The 15,153-nt window shown below is 43.0% G+C and overlaps 1 protein-coding gene across 1 annotated transcript in view; it reads right to left on the bottom strand.

Moving 5' to 3' along the window:
• GUCY1A2 (guanylate cyclase 1 soluble subunit alpha 2) overlaps positions 1–15,153 on the bottom strand; it is a 257,024-nt gene that overhangs the window by 206,723 nt on the left and 35,148 nt on the right. The window contains exons 3-4 of the mRNA XM_060234865.1: positions 14,291–14,412; positions 8,485–9,203 (exon numbers count right to left, since the gene is read on the bottom strand). Coding sequence (XP_060090848.1) covers positions 8,485–9,203; positions 14,291–14,412 — 841 coding nt within the window. The remainder of the gene's footprint in view (positions 1–8,484; positions 9,204–14,290; positions 14,413–15,153) is intronic.

Here is a 15,153-nt window from a genome sequence, read left to right as displayed (position 1 = left end):
GACTGTAATAGTGGGAGATCTCCAGAGCCACTTGGAGGTTGGCAACCCTACCAGCAATGTACTGACATCACTTCCAGTGTGCATCAGAAGCAATGTCATCAGCCTAGGCCTCCCCTGCAGCCAGGAAGTCCCCCCTGCCAGCCAGCTGATCAGCAACAGGGGGCAGGGGACTGACAGATCTGCCTGAGAAGGAACGGTTTAACCTTTTTGCCCCATGACTTTTCCTTGGTTTAAATTATCATCTAAATAAAATGCCTGCTGCAGTTTTATGAATGCTGATCTAAAAGTGAGGCCCATGAATACAGTGGAGCCTAAAAAACAAAAGCAGACCCTGTAGTTGTAATGTAATGTAATGTAAAATTTTATTTGTATCCCGCCCTCCCCCGCCGAAGCAGGCTCAGGGCGGCTAACAACATTTAAGGTGAACAACACAATAATAAAACAATAAATTCATATTAAATTCACATTAAAACCAATCAATGATTAAAACATTCCTAGATCTGATACTGGCGGTAAACATTATTAATCTGGCGGTAAACATTAATTTAGTCATTGGTGAACGCCTGTTTAAAGAGGACGGTCTTGCAGACCCTGCGGAACTGGCCTAAGTTCCGCAGGGCCCGCACCTCCTCTGGGAGCTGGTTCCAGAGTTGTGGGGCCGCAGCGGAAAAGGCCCGAGTGCGGGTGCTTTGAAGTTTAACTTCTTTTGGCCCAGGGATATTCAGTCTGTTTTTTCCCATTGACCTCAGTGGGGCTCATATGGGGAGAGACGGTCCCTCAGGTAGGTCGGTCCTTGGCCATAGTTGTAAAATGTGCCTTTCCCCTGTCATGGAAAACAATTATTTCTATAAATAGTGTCCTCAAGACTAGGTGTTACTTCCTTAATATATTGAATATCTAATTATGTTTACAGTATTTGAAGAATATTTTATCTCTTGAACCAGTTTTTCAATAAAATTCAGCCCAATTTAATGATTTTAGTGCTCATCCACTGGTCCTTCCTTGTTTACGTGTAAGATCAAAACTTACAACGCCCCCCCCCCTCTCCCACTGTCATCTCTGATGAGAATTAGTCCTCACAGTTACACATTTTGTTTTATCGGCTCTTTGTTACCCAAGATCTAAAATTCTTACAGTCTGCCAAGATTTTCTTATGAGTAAATGTCTGGCCTGGATAACAGGATATTTCCTCCTCCTCACCCCACCCCCACTGCCTCCAGATACATCACAGTCAATTATCAGTTACATGATCCTTTGGCACTATGGGGAAAAGTGGGATCAAAGCAAAGAAAAGGCTTAAGAATTTGAGATGGAAGCCAAAGGGTCCTTGTCTCTTGGCTCATAGCGTGTAGCTTTGAATATTTATTCATTCATTCAAATGTTTATCCCACCCTCCCCGAACAGGCTCCTCTGACAGGCTAACAACAGCTAAAAACAACATAAAATATTAAAAAACAGGATATGTAATAAAACCATTTCCATACATTTGCCAGCCCAGTCAACCTTGGACTAGTCCAAGACGTGGTTTCATATATTCTGCAAGGGTTTGTCACTTCTTGTGTTTAACCTGCAGCTTGGTCTTTTTAAGAAGCTGTTGGGGGTCCCTCTTGAGACAAAATGGCTAAATAAATAAATCCAAAGTACCATAGGGCTCTCTGCAATTCCATGCTATGCCCCAAATGAATCAGAAAGCACATGGTGGGATTCTCAGTAGCACTACGGTTGGGATCTTACAGAATTCTTGGATAGCTAAAGCATTAGGAAGTATTTTATCCCCCTATTCCCAGGGTCAATACCAGAAGCCCTGTGTTCAAGACACAGAAGAGAATCTTGGCCCAGAACTGGAGGACTGAATCCTTCACAATCCATCAACAGGGAGTACAGGAATGAAGAGGCATTCAGTTGCTACAAAAGGAGAAAATGTGAAGCTCTTTTTAATGCTATGTTTAGTATTGCCACTAAGAGACAAGGACACATATTTGTTTGAACATTAAACAAATTACAAGTTGGCACAGTTTCTAAGAGCAACCTCCCCCCCTCCCCCCAGATTAATATTTCTTCTCCTTCTGTGATTCTGAAAGCTTTCTGAAAATTTCATACTCAAAGCTCTTTTATGATCAGCCTTGCTCTTTATACTAACAACACTTGGGGATAACATTCCCCTCTCCACCACGTTTTGAATTTTAAAATAGGCTGTTAGATGTAAAGGGATTTTTTTGGATGTCCCCTTCACAGGACACCTACATAACTTTCTTTAATTTATAAACTGGAAAGCACCTTGTGTAATATGCTATTAATGGCAGGAGGAGACAGAGCAGCTGTAAGAAAAAAACAAAGCAGTCCTTCGAAAATCAGTCATTCCCGAAAGGCACAATAGCATGACTGAAGAAAAGGGCTATTGCATGCCAAGAGAAATAAATTAATACAGCAAGACAAAGGACTGCTGAGGCTTTTGACATGGTGCCTTCCAATCAACTTCATCTGGGAGCAGCTAATTTACCTGTATTTTTACAGTAGGAATGACTAAGAGCTGAATCCTATCTAAACCCAGTAGGTTTATATGTTGTCGAAGGCTTTCATGGCCAGAGTCCATTAGTTGTAGATTTTCCGGGCTGTGTGGCCATGGTCTTGGCATCAGCCAATCCATATTCAAAATAACCCCCTGCAGGTAAGCTCCTCCCTTAGCATGTCACAGTCCAGGAAACTCCCACAAGATAATGACTCAGCCCTACCCCACCTGCCTGAGTAGATATCAATTACCTGCCTACCAACTTCTTCTCAATTTGACCCAGAGAGAACTCCAGTTTTCTGGGTTATACCTCTGAGGATGCCAGTCACAGTTGCTGGCTAAATGTCAGATCTCACAGTGCTAAGACCGCAGCCACACAGCCGAATAGGAATGCTTTCAGAACTGTCCTCTCTTGTGTCTCTCCCCAGAATTTTGGTACCCTAATTACTTGCTTTTCTTTCCAAAGTGAAACAGATGCTTTGGGGGTCTTCCATTGATCACTTTTTTATTTTTTAATTTTAACCAGGGTGTGTTATGGATGGCAGGGTGTGTTCCGGATGGTGAAGTAGCACATATTGAGTATGAATTTGAATACATTATTATGATGGAAGAATGTATGGCACCATGCAGCAATTACATCTAATGCACATATTCGGATGTGCACAATCTGGCCCTTCCACACAAATAAATTTCATGGATATTTTCAGTGGTTCATCTGAGAGTTTTGGAGAAACAAAGCATGACGAGGGAGAGCATTGCATCACTGATGTGGCAATGGAAGTGACATCACTGCATCAGTGATGCTCTAGAATTCCCCCAATCTCTATGGTAAATGCTACAGAGACTAGAGAAAGCCTTCATGTATCACATTCACTACATCTTTTCTCCTGATGCTCACTGGGCAAGAACAGGAGAGAACAGGAGGCCATTAGTACTCTGTTTTACAAGCATTATTCCAATAAAAATAATTTCACATAAAGCTTTGACTGTGTTTAAAGATAAAGTATGGTTTAAATGTTATTTTTTGTTTCCTACTCAAATTTCTCTGTTCAAATCTTTACTGTGATTCAGAAATAAAATCAACATAAGGTACTTTTAAAAAATGTATTCCCTAAATGCAAGTCAAAATCAGTTTGCCAAATCAGTTTGCCAAATCAGATAATGCTTCTTTTATAACATTGGATAATTTTCCAATTTCTATTTTCCCAGAAACTCATGTCCTCGTTTTTATATCTGATGCTGTCCAGCACATCACTCACACAGTATCTCTGGAAAATCCATGTGAAATGTATGCTTGATGTTTACCCTTTTATTACTTTTACTGTGCCTGCAAGGTTTGGAAATTTCAACTCAATTCTTAACCAATTTTTATTGAATGGGCGGAATCAATAACATGCCTTTTCCGTTGTGGCTCCCACCTTGTGGAACAGCGCACCTGAGGAGGTCAGAAAGGCTCTCACTCTCCCGGGTTTCCACAAACTGTGCAAAACTGAATTATCCAAGAAGGCTTTTCTACACAGAGTTACTTGGATAAATTATTGGGGAATTGTGGTCTGTACAACTGTGTATAGGTTGCTGCAGGCTGGAAGGAAGACTGACATCTGAGGATACCTTTTGGCAGGTTTGCAAGTGGTCAGTGGTTGCTCAAAGAAGGCTCTTGGGTCCGTTCTGGCTCTATTGCAAAAATCAAGCTGAACTTGGATCAACACATGGCTTTTTTTCCTGATAGATCAGAACTTGCAAAACCAGAACAGAACCCACAAATTCTGGTAAGCAAAATGAGGTCTCAGGTCCCCAAGAGGAGAGCTGTCAAGATTTCCAACCAGTGCACAGAATGCATCTTTTCATATGCTACTGTGATAAAAGCCATGCCTTTCACTAGAGGGGATTTTAAAAAAAAATACAATTTTATTGAGAAGTTCTGCTGGATTCAGGAAAAACTGAGAACAGCAGCACCTATGGATTGGTGCATGTTATTCAAGGCACATAAATTGACCACTCCGGCTGGCAACCCTACGTGATCTAGTGATGCATTCACTGGCCCCAACCAAAACCTAAAGACATAAAACAAACATGCAGAGCATTCTTACAGCTGGGTTTGTCAAGTTTCTGTCCCCTTCCCCACCCTGGTTTCCAGCTCTTTCCTTACTATGCTGCGTTGACCATTAAGAGGGTGAAGCGTCTTCCCTTCTCTGTACCACCGTGAGTGGTCAAAGCATCAGATCAGTAATCTTTGCAAAAAGCCTAAGAGGATGGGTTGGAATAAAGGGAGAAGCCACCAAAGCGAGTTCTTGGTGGAGGGGAGGTTTGAACCAGGTGATCTGACTTTCCTGCTCACATCCCTCAACTGGTCCACTGCACTGGCACTGTAGAGATTAGGAGCCTGAAACCAAAGGCAAAAACTGATCCAAGATACCATAGAACCATTCCAACAGCAGGAAGAGTCCCAACAGCTCTTGCCAACCAGGCTCTCCTTTACTTAATTCTCAAGGGGGATGATAAAGAGACAGACGGCAGTTTTAAATGTTACAGATTTGGGGAAGGACGGTGGCTCAGTGGTAGAGCATCTGCTTGGGAAGCAGAAGGTCCCAAGTTCAATCCCTGGCATCTCCAAAAAAGGTCCAGGCAAATAGGTGTGAAAAACCTCAGCTTGAGACCCTGGAGAGCTGCTGCCAGTCTGAGAAGACAATACTGACTTTGATGGACCAAGGGTCTGATTCAGTATAAGGCAGCTTCATATGTTCATATATATGTTCATATATCCTGTTGTGTAGTTTTGCATCATTTAATGTGTCATGTTAACACTTATGCTTCCATCAGTTCTGTTTTTAGACTTCTACATGGTTCTACAACCCTAATCCAATTGCATTATTTATTCTCATCCATTGATATGTTCTTATTTCACTGCCACAGGAGGTGGTGGCGGCTACAAGCATAGCCAGCTTCAAGAGGGCGTTAGATAAAGATATGGAGCAGAGGTCCATCAGTGGCTATTAGCCACAGTGTGTTTATATATATATTTTGGACACTGTGTGACACAGAGTGTTTGACTGGATGGGCCACTGGCCTGATCCAACATGGCTTCTCTTATGTTCTTAATATTGACTCACTCCATGTAATCCACCTCGAGTCCAACTGAGAAAGGAGGGCTACAAATAATATTAAATAAATAAACCTTTGCACTTTATGTGTTATTTTTTAGTCTAAGATTTGTAACGAACTTTGGCTTTTTGTAATAAGCTCTTCTTCTACTTACTATTACTACTGTTTATACATGCAGGTTTCTGAGCCCATGCAGTCGTAGACTCAATGACTAATGGCATTGCACAAGATGTTATGCAGTTAACCCAACTGCACATTGTTCTGAACAATGCAACAACCCAGCATCTTGAGCAACAACATCTGACAGAGAACAGTTGCTAACTGGCCAACCTGTTGAATGGAGAACACTGCCTACTTTGGCTAGAATCAACCAGGGCTCTTTTTTTTTTTTTTTTTTAATCAGGAACGCACAGGAATGCAGGAACACGGGGTGTGTGGCCTAATATGCAAATGACCTCCTGCTGGGCTTTTTCTACAAAACTCTGTGTGAAACAGTGGTGGCATCGGGGTGTGGTTAATATGCAAACGAGTTCCCGCTGGGCTTTTTTTACCAAAAAGGCCCTGAAACCAACCATTTAGAACCTCCTGCCCTAATGAAAATTATACATTTGCTTCTCCGTATAAAGGCCCAAACATGACATGTCACTGTTCAGCAGAAATCCCCACAGAAGTAATATGAAAAGTTAATTAAAAAAATGCTGTGCGGTTATCCAAGGAGTCATTAAAGTTCACGGAAGCACAGCCATTAGAGTGCGTCCATTGTGGGGTGTTTTTTGGCTTCCTGAAACCCATGTAATCTACAGTTTCACATTTCCCATTCACAGCCACTGGCAGCTGTCAAATTAGCCAATGTTTTAGAAATCATTAGAGCCTAAATATGTTTTGACAAGGTAACGTGAGGAGCATCTGCAAAAGAAAGAGGTAGGCACCCCAAATTGAAAGCTGTGATTTTTCTGCACCAATAGAAGCTCCGAGTTAACTTTTTCCATTCACAGAGTGAATGAAGGAAGAGTCAGAACTTTCAAGATAATACCTGGCAGGTGCCTCTCACAGTACAATGACTTCTGGACCACTCCATTTGAATTTTAAGGGGAATGAAAGAAGGACAGAAAATAATTCAAGGCTGTGTGTGTGAAGGCTTCTAAATTACTTGGCTTGGGTCAGGCCTCCTGGTTTCACAATACACAAAAATAAATATTAATAGACCAGGCCTCTAGAGTAAAGCCAAGAAAAAAAATATCCTTCCTTGGTGAGAAAATATTTGTTCATAGTGCATTATTTAGGAAAGGCCAAAACATCTGGGAAAGGACAGAAAATGAAACTATACTCCTCAAAATAGCACTAAGGGCACATTCAGTGGAGATCAGTAACTGGAGCTTCCACATATCACCACATGGGAGTTTGGACTAGGTGACAACCCAAAGATTGGCAGGATAGAAATTGTGGTGAATACTGGGGGCTACCACACCCTCTACACCTTGTTGAAAAACAGCCCATTCCATAAAACTAACTAGGACTATCAAGACATGCAGAGAGGGATTTTTAGTAGATAAGAGAGGACCGCACAGTCAACTAAACAGTTTCTTGTTGGCCACATATGGGAAAGGATGGCTATGTCCAGACTGCTGGCTCAGGGTGGCAGCGTGCCAACCCAGAAGTGAGCCATCAGAAACAGGAGCTCCCTGGAGCATCCAGATAGTGCACAGCCCACCGCTGGAACAGGGATAGGCTGTGGTGTCCTGGAGGAGTGTCCAGAGTGCTCATGTGCCTGTCCACTGCTCCTCAGGCGCTTCCCAGACATCCAGACGGCTGGAGAGGACATCGGAGGCACCTCAGCATTTTGGTACCACTTTGGTAGTAGTACCTTTTTGAGCTGGATGGACTGCAAGTAGGAACGGGGTGAGGGGGGCTAGGACAGGAGGCAGATGTGTGTGTTTGGATGTGCTTTTTTTATCCACTTGCCAGCTGTCCCTGGGGTGGCTTTTACTGCCATATGATTTTTCAGAGCCTAGATAATCATATGTGAAACTTACAGGGAAATTCCACTAATGAAAACACTTTTTAAAAATACTTCAAAATATCTTAGGTCTCTTCTTCAGCAGAAACCTCTGCATTGGAAAAGTTTTGGTTCAAACAAAATTTGGTCTCAGTTCAGCTCCAGGTCTTCTAAACTTTGCTCACTGCATCATCTGTTTTATCACCAGTCCCAGACACCAACGGGACATCAGGGCTAGTCACAGCACACTGAAAACACAATATTAATGGGTTATCCCGAAGAGTGATGCATAAAACCCTTAGGAGAGACTTTAACTGTCTACCCATAACATTCTGTTGTCCTACAAAATTTTTCAGGGGTTTTGCTTGAGCAGGAACCTCCAAATCAAACTTCTGAGAGAAATTTGGTGGCAACTCTTACAGATAGATCTGGAAGTCACGTATGCCCAAATAAAATGTAATCTGAAATTATGACTATTTAAGCAAAAGTCACAAAACTCATGACCATATGCATCATGTTCAGAGTTGTTAGAATAAGCAACAAAATGAACTTAGCCCGTATATTTCCCTTAAATTTCATTGACAAATTATTGTTACATTTGTTAGCAGACTCCCCAATCCATCAATTCACCCTTTTTGCCATCAAGTTCCAGACAACTTATGCTGACTCTATAGGGTTTTCAAGGCAAAAGACAAGCAGAGGTGGTTTGCCATTGCCTTCCTCTGCAAAATAACCCTGGACTTCCTTGGTGGTCTCTCATCCAACCTCTAACCAGGACAGACCCTGCTTAACTATCAAGATCTAAAAGGATCAGGCTAGCCTGGGCTATGCAGGTCCGGACATCCACCCCATTACCAGTGTAAATTCATATTCTTACCTTATCTTTATTTTCAAAGGCAGACATGTCAAGCTTGGTCCGGATCACAAAGGGCGTAGACAGTCTCAGAAGGACTCGTTCAAATGTGGCACCAATCTTTGGAGAAACAATCTCAAAGCAGTCCTGGAACTTCAATGTCTTGTGAGTATCACACTTGAGTTGCTTCCTAAGACCTTCCCCCAGCTGCAGCACCAGCATGCTGGGATCAAACATCAGATGAAAGGGGAAAGCTCTGCAGAATGTGCTGATGCTTATCCTCAAGTCTGCAGGGGAATGGGAAGTCCCCAGAGGAAGCGCTTTTGTGATATTTGCGTTCTCACGTTCTTTGATAATAAAAGTGAGGCAGCTGCAGTTGCCTGGGTTTGAGTCCTCGGAACATGGCTCATCGTTTGCAATCTGTTCCACTTCGACTTCCAGTTGGTAGATCTTTCTCGCTGCTGCCTTGACCATACCTATCATGGCAAAACCAACTATCTGATGTGGGTGGAAGTAGTGGAGCATAAGGTTACCTTCAGGGAGCTCTTTGCATAGGAAAGAAGGGGATTCTGAAGTGGCCTGCCTTCCAACGGAAGTCCTGATGTGTTCCTGCAAGGCATCGAAGCCATTAAAGAAATCTTGTAAGGTGCCACCCACCGCTCGGAGGACTCGTTCATTCTCATCAAAGCAGATGTTGAAGAATTCCACCCCAAATTTCTCTTGCAGTTCTTCAAACTTCAAGCCTACACAGCAATAGACAGGCATATGTCAGTATGATATCACTTCTGATTGGCACAAAAGTTTGGGAGCATAGAGATTCAAATTAATACAGGGTCACCTACTGAGGAATATGGCTCTAGAACATAGCCAGCCGCTACAAGGATCTATGAATGCAACTATAGTCATACCCAATTCCCTACTTCTGCCTGATGAAATAGCCTACTGGCCACAGATGTTACTTCTTCACTCCTATCTCTCACTTCTAAATCAGCCACTTGGAGATAGAGAGTATTTCAGGGGAAATTGGAAGATGAATGCTACAGGGGCCTCCAATTGCTAAGGCCTACTCAAAAAGACAATGGCCGACAATAGGCATATAAGACCACCTGAAACAACCCTACAGTTTTATACCAACCATTAGTTTTGTGCTGCTACCAACCATTAGAGGACTAATGAAGATGATGAAATACCCCTCTTTCTGCGAGTAAAAGTGATGCCCACTCAGAAAATGAGAACAGATCTCACAATGTTCTGAGGTGCCATCAGTCTGAAAGACATGCCAGTAAGAGAGTTATTAGAAAGACAATGGAACCAGCAACCTGTAGAATTTCTTTTTTAGGACACACATTTATCCTTTTCAAGCTCACATCACAGAATCTCATGCTTTCAATTACCAAAAGGTCATTCTGCTAAGAACTGACACCATTAAAGCAGAGACCAGCAATGCGGTCTTGCTTGGGTGTATTAATATTTTGAAGTCTTCTGTTGAAAGGCTGTCCATTTTACATGGACTACGACTAATCCTTTCCGTCTTTACATAGTTTCTAAGGAATTGCCTTCTTAAGCATCGTGTGCATATTACCCTTCAGTCATACTTATCTGTTGGGGTAATCAGTTTCTCTGTTCTCAACTACAGCAAGAGGGAACAAGGCATGTAAAAATATAGCTTTTTCAAGGCCACCAAAATCCATACATAGAAAAATGCTCACTGTTTGCAAGTAATACTACATAGTTTAACTGGACAATGAAAGCTGAGAAGTCCAAACATTGATTTCTATGGAGACCATTGCAAACATCCAGTCTTGGCTTTTCTCCACGTCACTGGAGTAAAAGGTACTGCATAAGGGCCCAAGACACATCATCTTTAAGTTTGCAGGGACAATCCCCCATTCAGACACTATTGCCTCCAGCATTAAAGGGTGCTTCAGGATACAACCTCCCAATATTGCATGGTAGGCCTTGTCCAGCATGGTGGCCATTTTGTAGTGGTGCCCACTACCCATTCTTGAAATGCCAGAAGTGCCCAAAGGCTGAACGAGGGGACTGATGGACCCCTGATATAAATGAACCAGGTATCCCCAATCCTGTTTCTTTCATGTCAAGCACTGGTCACATCTGCCTTGGACATCTATAAGCCTGGAATGTGAGAACGTTTCCTGCCAAACACACTCAGAACTGAAGAATTTGACAATGGCTGCACAGTGAAGGTGGTAATTGACATGTTTAACAGGCAGAGTTATATCTTGCCAATTATTGGCTGCAAATGATGAAGCTCTCACGCTGGGCTAAGTAGCGGTGATTTCCATTCACTGCTCACAAGCATGCCAAGGAGAAGCAAGGACCATAAAAGGAACCAGAATTTTTCTGCAGCATCTTAAACGAAAGGCAACACGAATTAAGCTACACCGAGAAGAACAACTACCATAGAGAAAACCACATCTTTCATTTCTATCAGAATATTTTATTTCCTAAGGGCATGAATTAAGATACTTGGAATAATATAAATATTCAGCAGCCCATATGATATCAATAAAACCCCAGCGGAGCTGCCAGGAACATTGTACAATTCAGATGGCTCACAGTCTTCTGAACTTGGGAGAAAAGTGTAATTAAAAAGTTTTATGCCCTGAGGCATGATAAAAATGGAGAAAGGTGGAAATGGGAGGCCAGGAAAAAAAAGATTATTTATCCATATGCAAGTGGGGGAGGGAAGAGATTAAAATCATAAGGCAGTTTTCCAGATAATGCACATCACTTGCAATATTAATGACTTCACTGGGCTTTTCCGCCAGCAATCTACTCTGCAGCTGACAAAGAAAAACCAGAGTCTACAAGCCTCACCATTCGCACATCAACAGAATGTGAAGAACCACAGAAGCACTGCAACCGCAACTGAGAGGTATACAGCCTTACCCTAATCACATTTACTCTGAAGTCAACCCTCAATAGGATTTACTTCCAAGTCTATTTGTCTAGCAGTACAGCTGAGTTGACTAATCTTATGGATGTTTAATCCGAAGCAAGGGCCACCAAGTTCAACAGTGCTTTCTCCCTGATAAGAATGCACAAGAGCCACATGATATTGTCTTGTGGGAGGGGGGCTGCGGCTCAGTGGTAAAGCATCTGCTTGGCATGCACAAGGTCCCAGGTTCAATCCCCAACATCTCCAGTTTTGTTTGTTTTTTAAGGATTAGGTAGTAAATGATATGAAGGACCACTGCCTGAGACCAGAGAGCTGCTGGAAGTCCGAGCAGACAGTACAGGTCTTGATAGACAGATGATTTGATTCAATATAAGGCAGTTCATGTCCTCATGTGCCTGAGGTTTAGTAGATAAGGGGGGAAATTCACTTACCCTATTTTCAGAACAGCCTTCAGTCTTGCTGTGTAACCAACTAACAGATTACTCTTGTATACAGTTGCCAGCAGGCCTGGGAAAACATGTCCTGTCCCTTTTGCTTAATATAGGCAGGCATGGCTAACTGAAGCTTTTCATGACATGGAAGTCCACATCACCTGGCAAATAACATTCCCTTAAGCCTCTATTAAAAGGGCAATATTCTCCGGGCCAGTTGGCAACTCCGTGCATGTAGGTAAGGCCAGCCGAGAATTTTAGTTTGAAATCTCACCAGACTATTACAGTGACAACATTTTAGCCCTGAGTCAAATCACCTAATAAGAACATAAGAAGAGCCAAACTGGATCAAACCAAAGACCCATCAAGTCCAGCATTCTGTTCACACAGGGCAGCCGCAGCACTCTGTCTGTACTCTCCAGCAACTGATTCAAAGACTCATACTCTGATACTGGAGGAAGCAGATGTCAATCAGGCTAGTCACCACTGTGACCAGTAACCATTTACACCCCCATCCTCCATGCATCTGATGACCCTGTGGGCATAAACCTGCCAGCTTCCAAGGCAGAAAACACATTCTGTTGATTATGGAAAACTGCAACCACCTTTGCAAAATACGGCTGAGGGAAAAATAACCATTTCACTTGGATGCAAACTCGCTTCTTTTTAAAATAAAAAAAACAAGCACACTCAAGAAGCAGCAGGCAAAGGGGCTCCGCGATGTTTGCAAACAGCGAGAATTTCCCCCCACAGTTTTCGACACACTACGAAGTTGAAGTGTGAGAACCTCAAAGCAGCACGGAAAATGTTCTCTCGCTGCCTGCAGTTTCCTGGAAAGGCACTAAATAAGCAATCCACTAGTAACGTCCTCTTGACAAGCCCCAGAGAAATGAATGGGAAATTTACAATACAATTAACTGGGATCTTCTCCTTGGGAAAGCCTTTGAAAAGGGCTTGCACAGAGGTAATATTTCTGGTTCCTTTCTTGGGATCCAGGATGGTGGGAGGTGTTGCACATCTTCAGACCACCAGGGAAGCAACTGTGGAGAAACTGGTAACCGAACCAATACAGGTAAAAATCATTTATCTGTATGTAATAGGTAATGCCAACCTCCAGGTGAACCTGGGGAACAGCTTAACAATTAGGCAAAGTAGGCACTGGCCTACTTTAGGGGCCCCGGGCCAGCTCCACCCCCCAGTTTTCTCCCTGCTCGCAGCCCTCCCAGGCTGCACACACAACCAGCAACTGAGCCTAACTTGCCTGGTGCAGCTGCTGGCGTAGTTGCCAAGTTTGCCTCTCTCTGCCTCTTCCCCACAGCTTTGTCAAAGGGGCTTTTGAGAAAGTGCCTGCAGGCTGCAGTGGGAGGCTGCGGGTGGTGGGGCAGGAATTCCAACTGAAACAATTTGCAGGGGGCCCCCCAAGATTTGACTGCCTAGGGGGTTCCACAGGGTTTAATCCGGCACTGATCCCCTGGAATTACAGCTCATCTCCAGACTGCAGAGATCAGCTCCCCTGCAGAAAATGGATGCTTTGGAGAGTGGATTCTATGGCACTGCATCCCACTGAAATCCCTGTCCTACCCAGGTTCCATCCCCAAATCTCCAGGAGCTTCCCAATCTGGCAACCCTACCCCATATCCACCATGTGCAAATGTATCCCTCTTAACTGTGGAGTGCTAAGAATAATTAATTAAACTCTGTAGTTAATGCTCCACTCATCTCCACTATACATCTATCTCCGATTTTGACATACTTGCTTCGCTGTGCACCCGCCCAGAATTAAATCCAAACATATAAACATAGCTTGTTATTCCTGTTTGCAACTGTTGAATCATCTTCATTATGTTATATGGCTATATGTACTACCAGCACGGGTGGAATTCTAGCAGGAGCTCCTCTGCATATTAGGCCACACACCCCTGATGTAGCCAATCCTCCAAGAGCTTACAGTAGACCCTGGAATAAGAGTTCTGTAAGCTCTTGGAGGATTGGCTACATCAGGGGTGTGTGGCCTAATATGCAGAGGAGCTCCTGCTAGAATTCCACCCCTGCATACCAGTAACTTACATTTCAATGTATTTGAGGAAGTATGCATCCACATGAAAGTTCAAACCTTGAATAAAACTTTGTTGGTCTTAAAGTTGCCCTTGGTATTCATCATCTGAAGGCACTGCACACTGAATATCAAATGCAGTGGAATGACAAGAAGGGATGGCTGCTGTCTGCACCCTGATTGTGAACTTCCAGGGAGCATCTGACTGGCTATACTGGAAGCAGAATGCTGGTCCAGATGGACTTGAGATGTTTTATCAAACCATTCATCTACACAGGGAACAATCTTGCCACTACTGCATATTGATGGCAGCGATTCTGAACTAACGTCTGCAGAATGGAGACTTGTGGATAAAGTACAATGAGAAGGAAATTCAAATGGTCCCTTCCCCATAATAAAAAATAACACAACTGTACACAGTACCGAGTACATTTGCTGTGCACTGGAGAATTCCTGAGACATCTTCTGTTTCATCATTGCCAGAGTTGTCTGCATAGGAGCACCGGTTAGAAATATTGTGAAAGTTCTTTTCTGCATCCCTGTAACTAGAAAACAACAACAAAATTGGTATCCAGAAGCAACACAAACATTAGCTAAAATAATCAAAGTTATTGAACATACAGAAGAACAAGCCTTCCTAAAGAAAAATCTGCAAAGGGAATACTTGCCTCAACCATTTTCGACAGAGCCAGGGCTTTCTTTTGTAGCAGGAACTCCTTTGCATATTAGGCCACATATCCCTGATGTAGCCAATCCTCCTGAAGCTTACAGTAGGCCCTGTATGAAGAGCCCTGTAAGCTCTTGGAGGATTGGCTATATCAGGGGTGTGTGGCCTAATATGCAAAGCAGTTCCTGCTACAAAAAAAAGCCCTAGGCAGAGTTATTTCCAAAAGACATCATATACTTATTCCAAAACTTAAAACATTCTTCACCAAAGGCTCCTGCATAAAAATGTAGAATCCACAAGGCAAGAGGAAAAGTCCTCCTATAGATTAGTAACTTCTTACCCATGAAACACATGGAGACAGCAAACAAAGTGTCATGGATCGGATGCTAGACTGAGATGAGGGAGACCCAGGTTCAAATCCCCATTCTGTCACGGAAGCTCACTGGGTGACCTTGGACCAGTCACACTCTTTGCCTATCCTACCTCACAGGGTTGTTGTGAGAATAAAATAGATGAGGGGAGAATAAGGCACAACATCCTGAGCTCCTTAGAGGAAGGGCAAAATAAAAATGTATAAGCCAAAATAAATAAATGCCTAAAAAACAGGAAGCAGAAAACA

This window comes from Heteronotia binoei, chromosome 3, assembly GCF_032191835.1.
Source record: "Heteronotia binoei isolate CCM8104 ecotype False Entrance Well chromosome 3, APGP_CSIRO_Hbin_v1, whole genome shotgun sequence".
In the NCBI taxonomy this organism is placed as follows: domain Eukaryota; kingdom Metazoa; phylum Chordata; class Lepidosauria; order Squamata; family Gekkonidae; genus Heteronotia; species Heteronotia binoei.
This window is presented reverse-complemented; position numbering and strand designations above follow the sequence as displayed.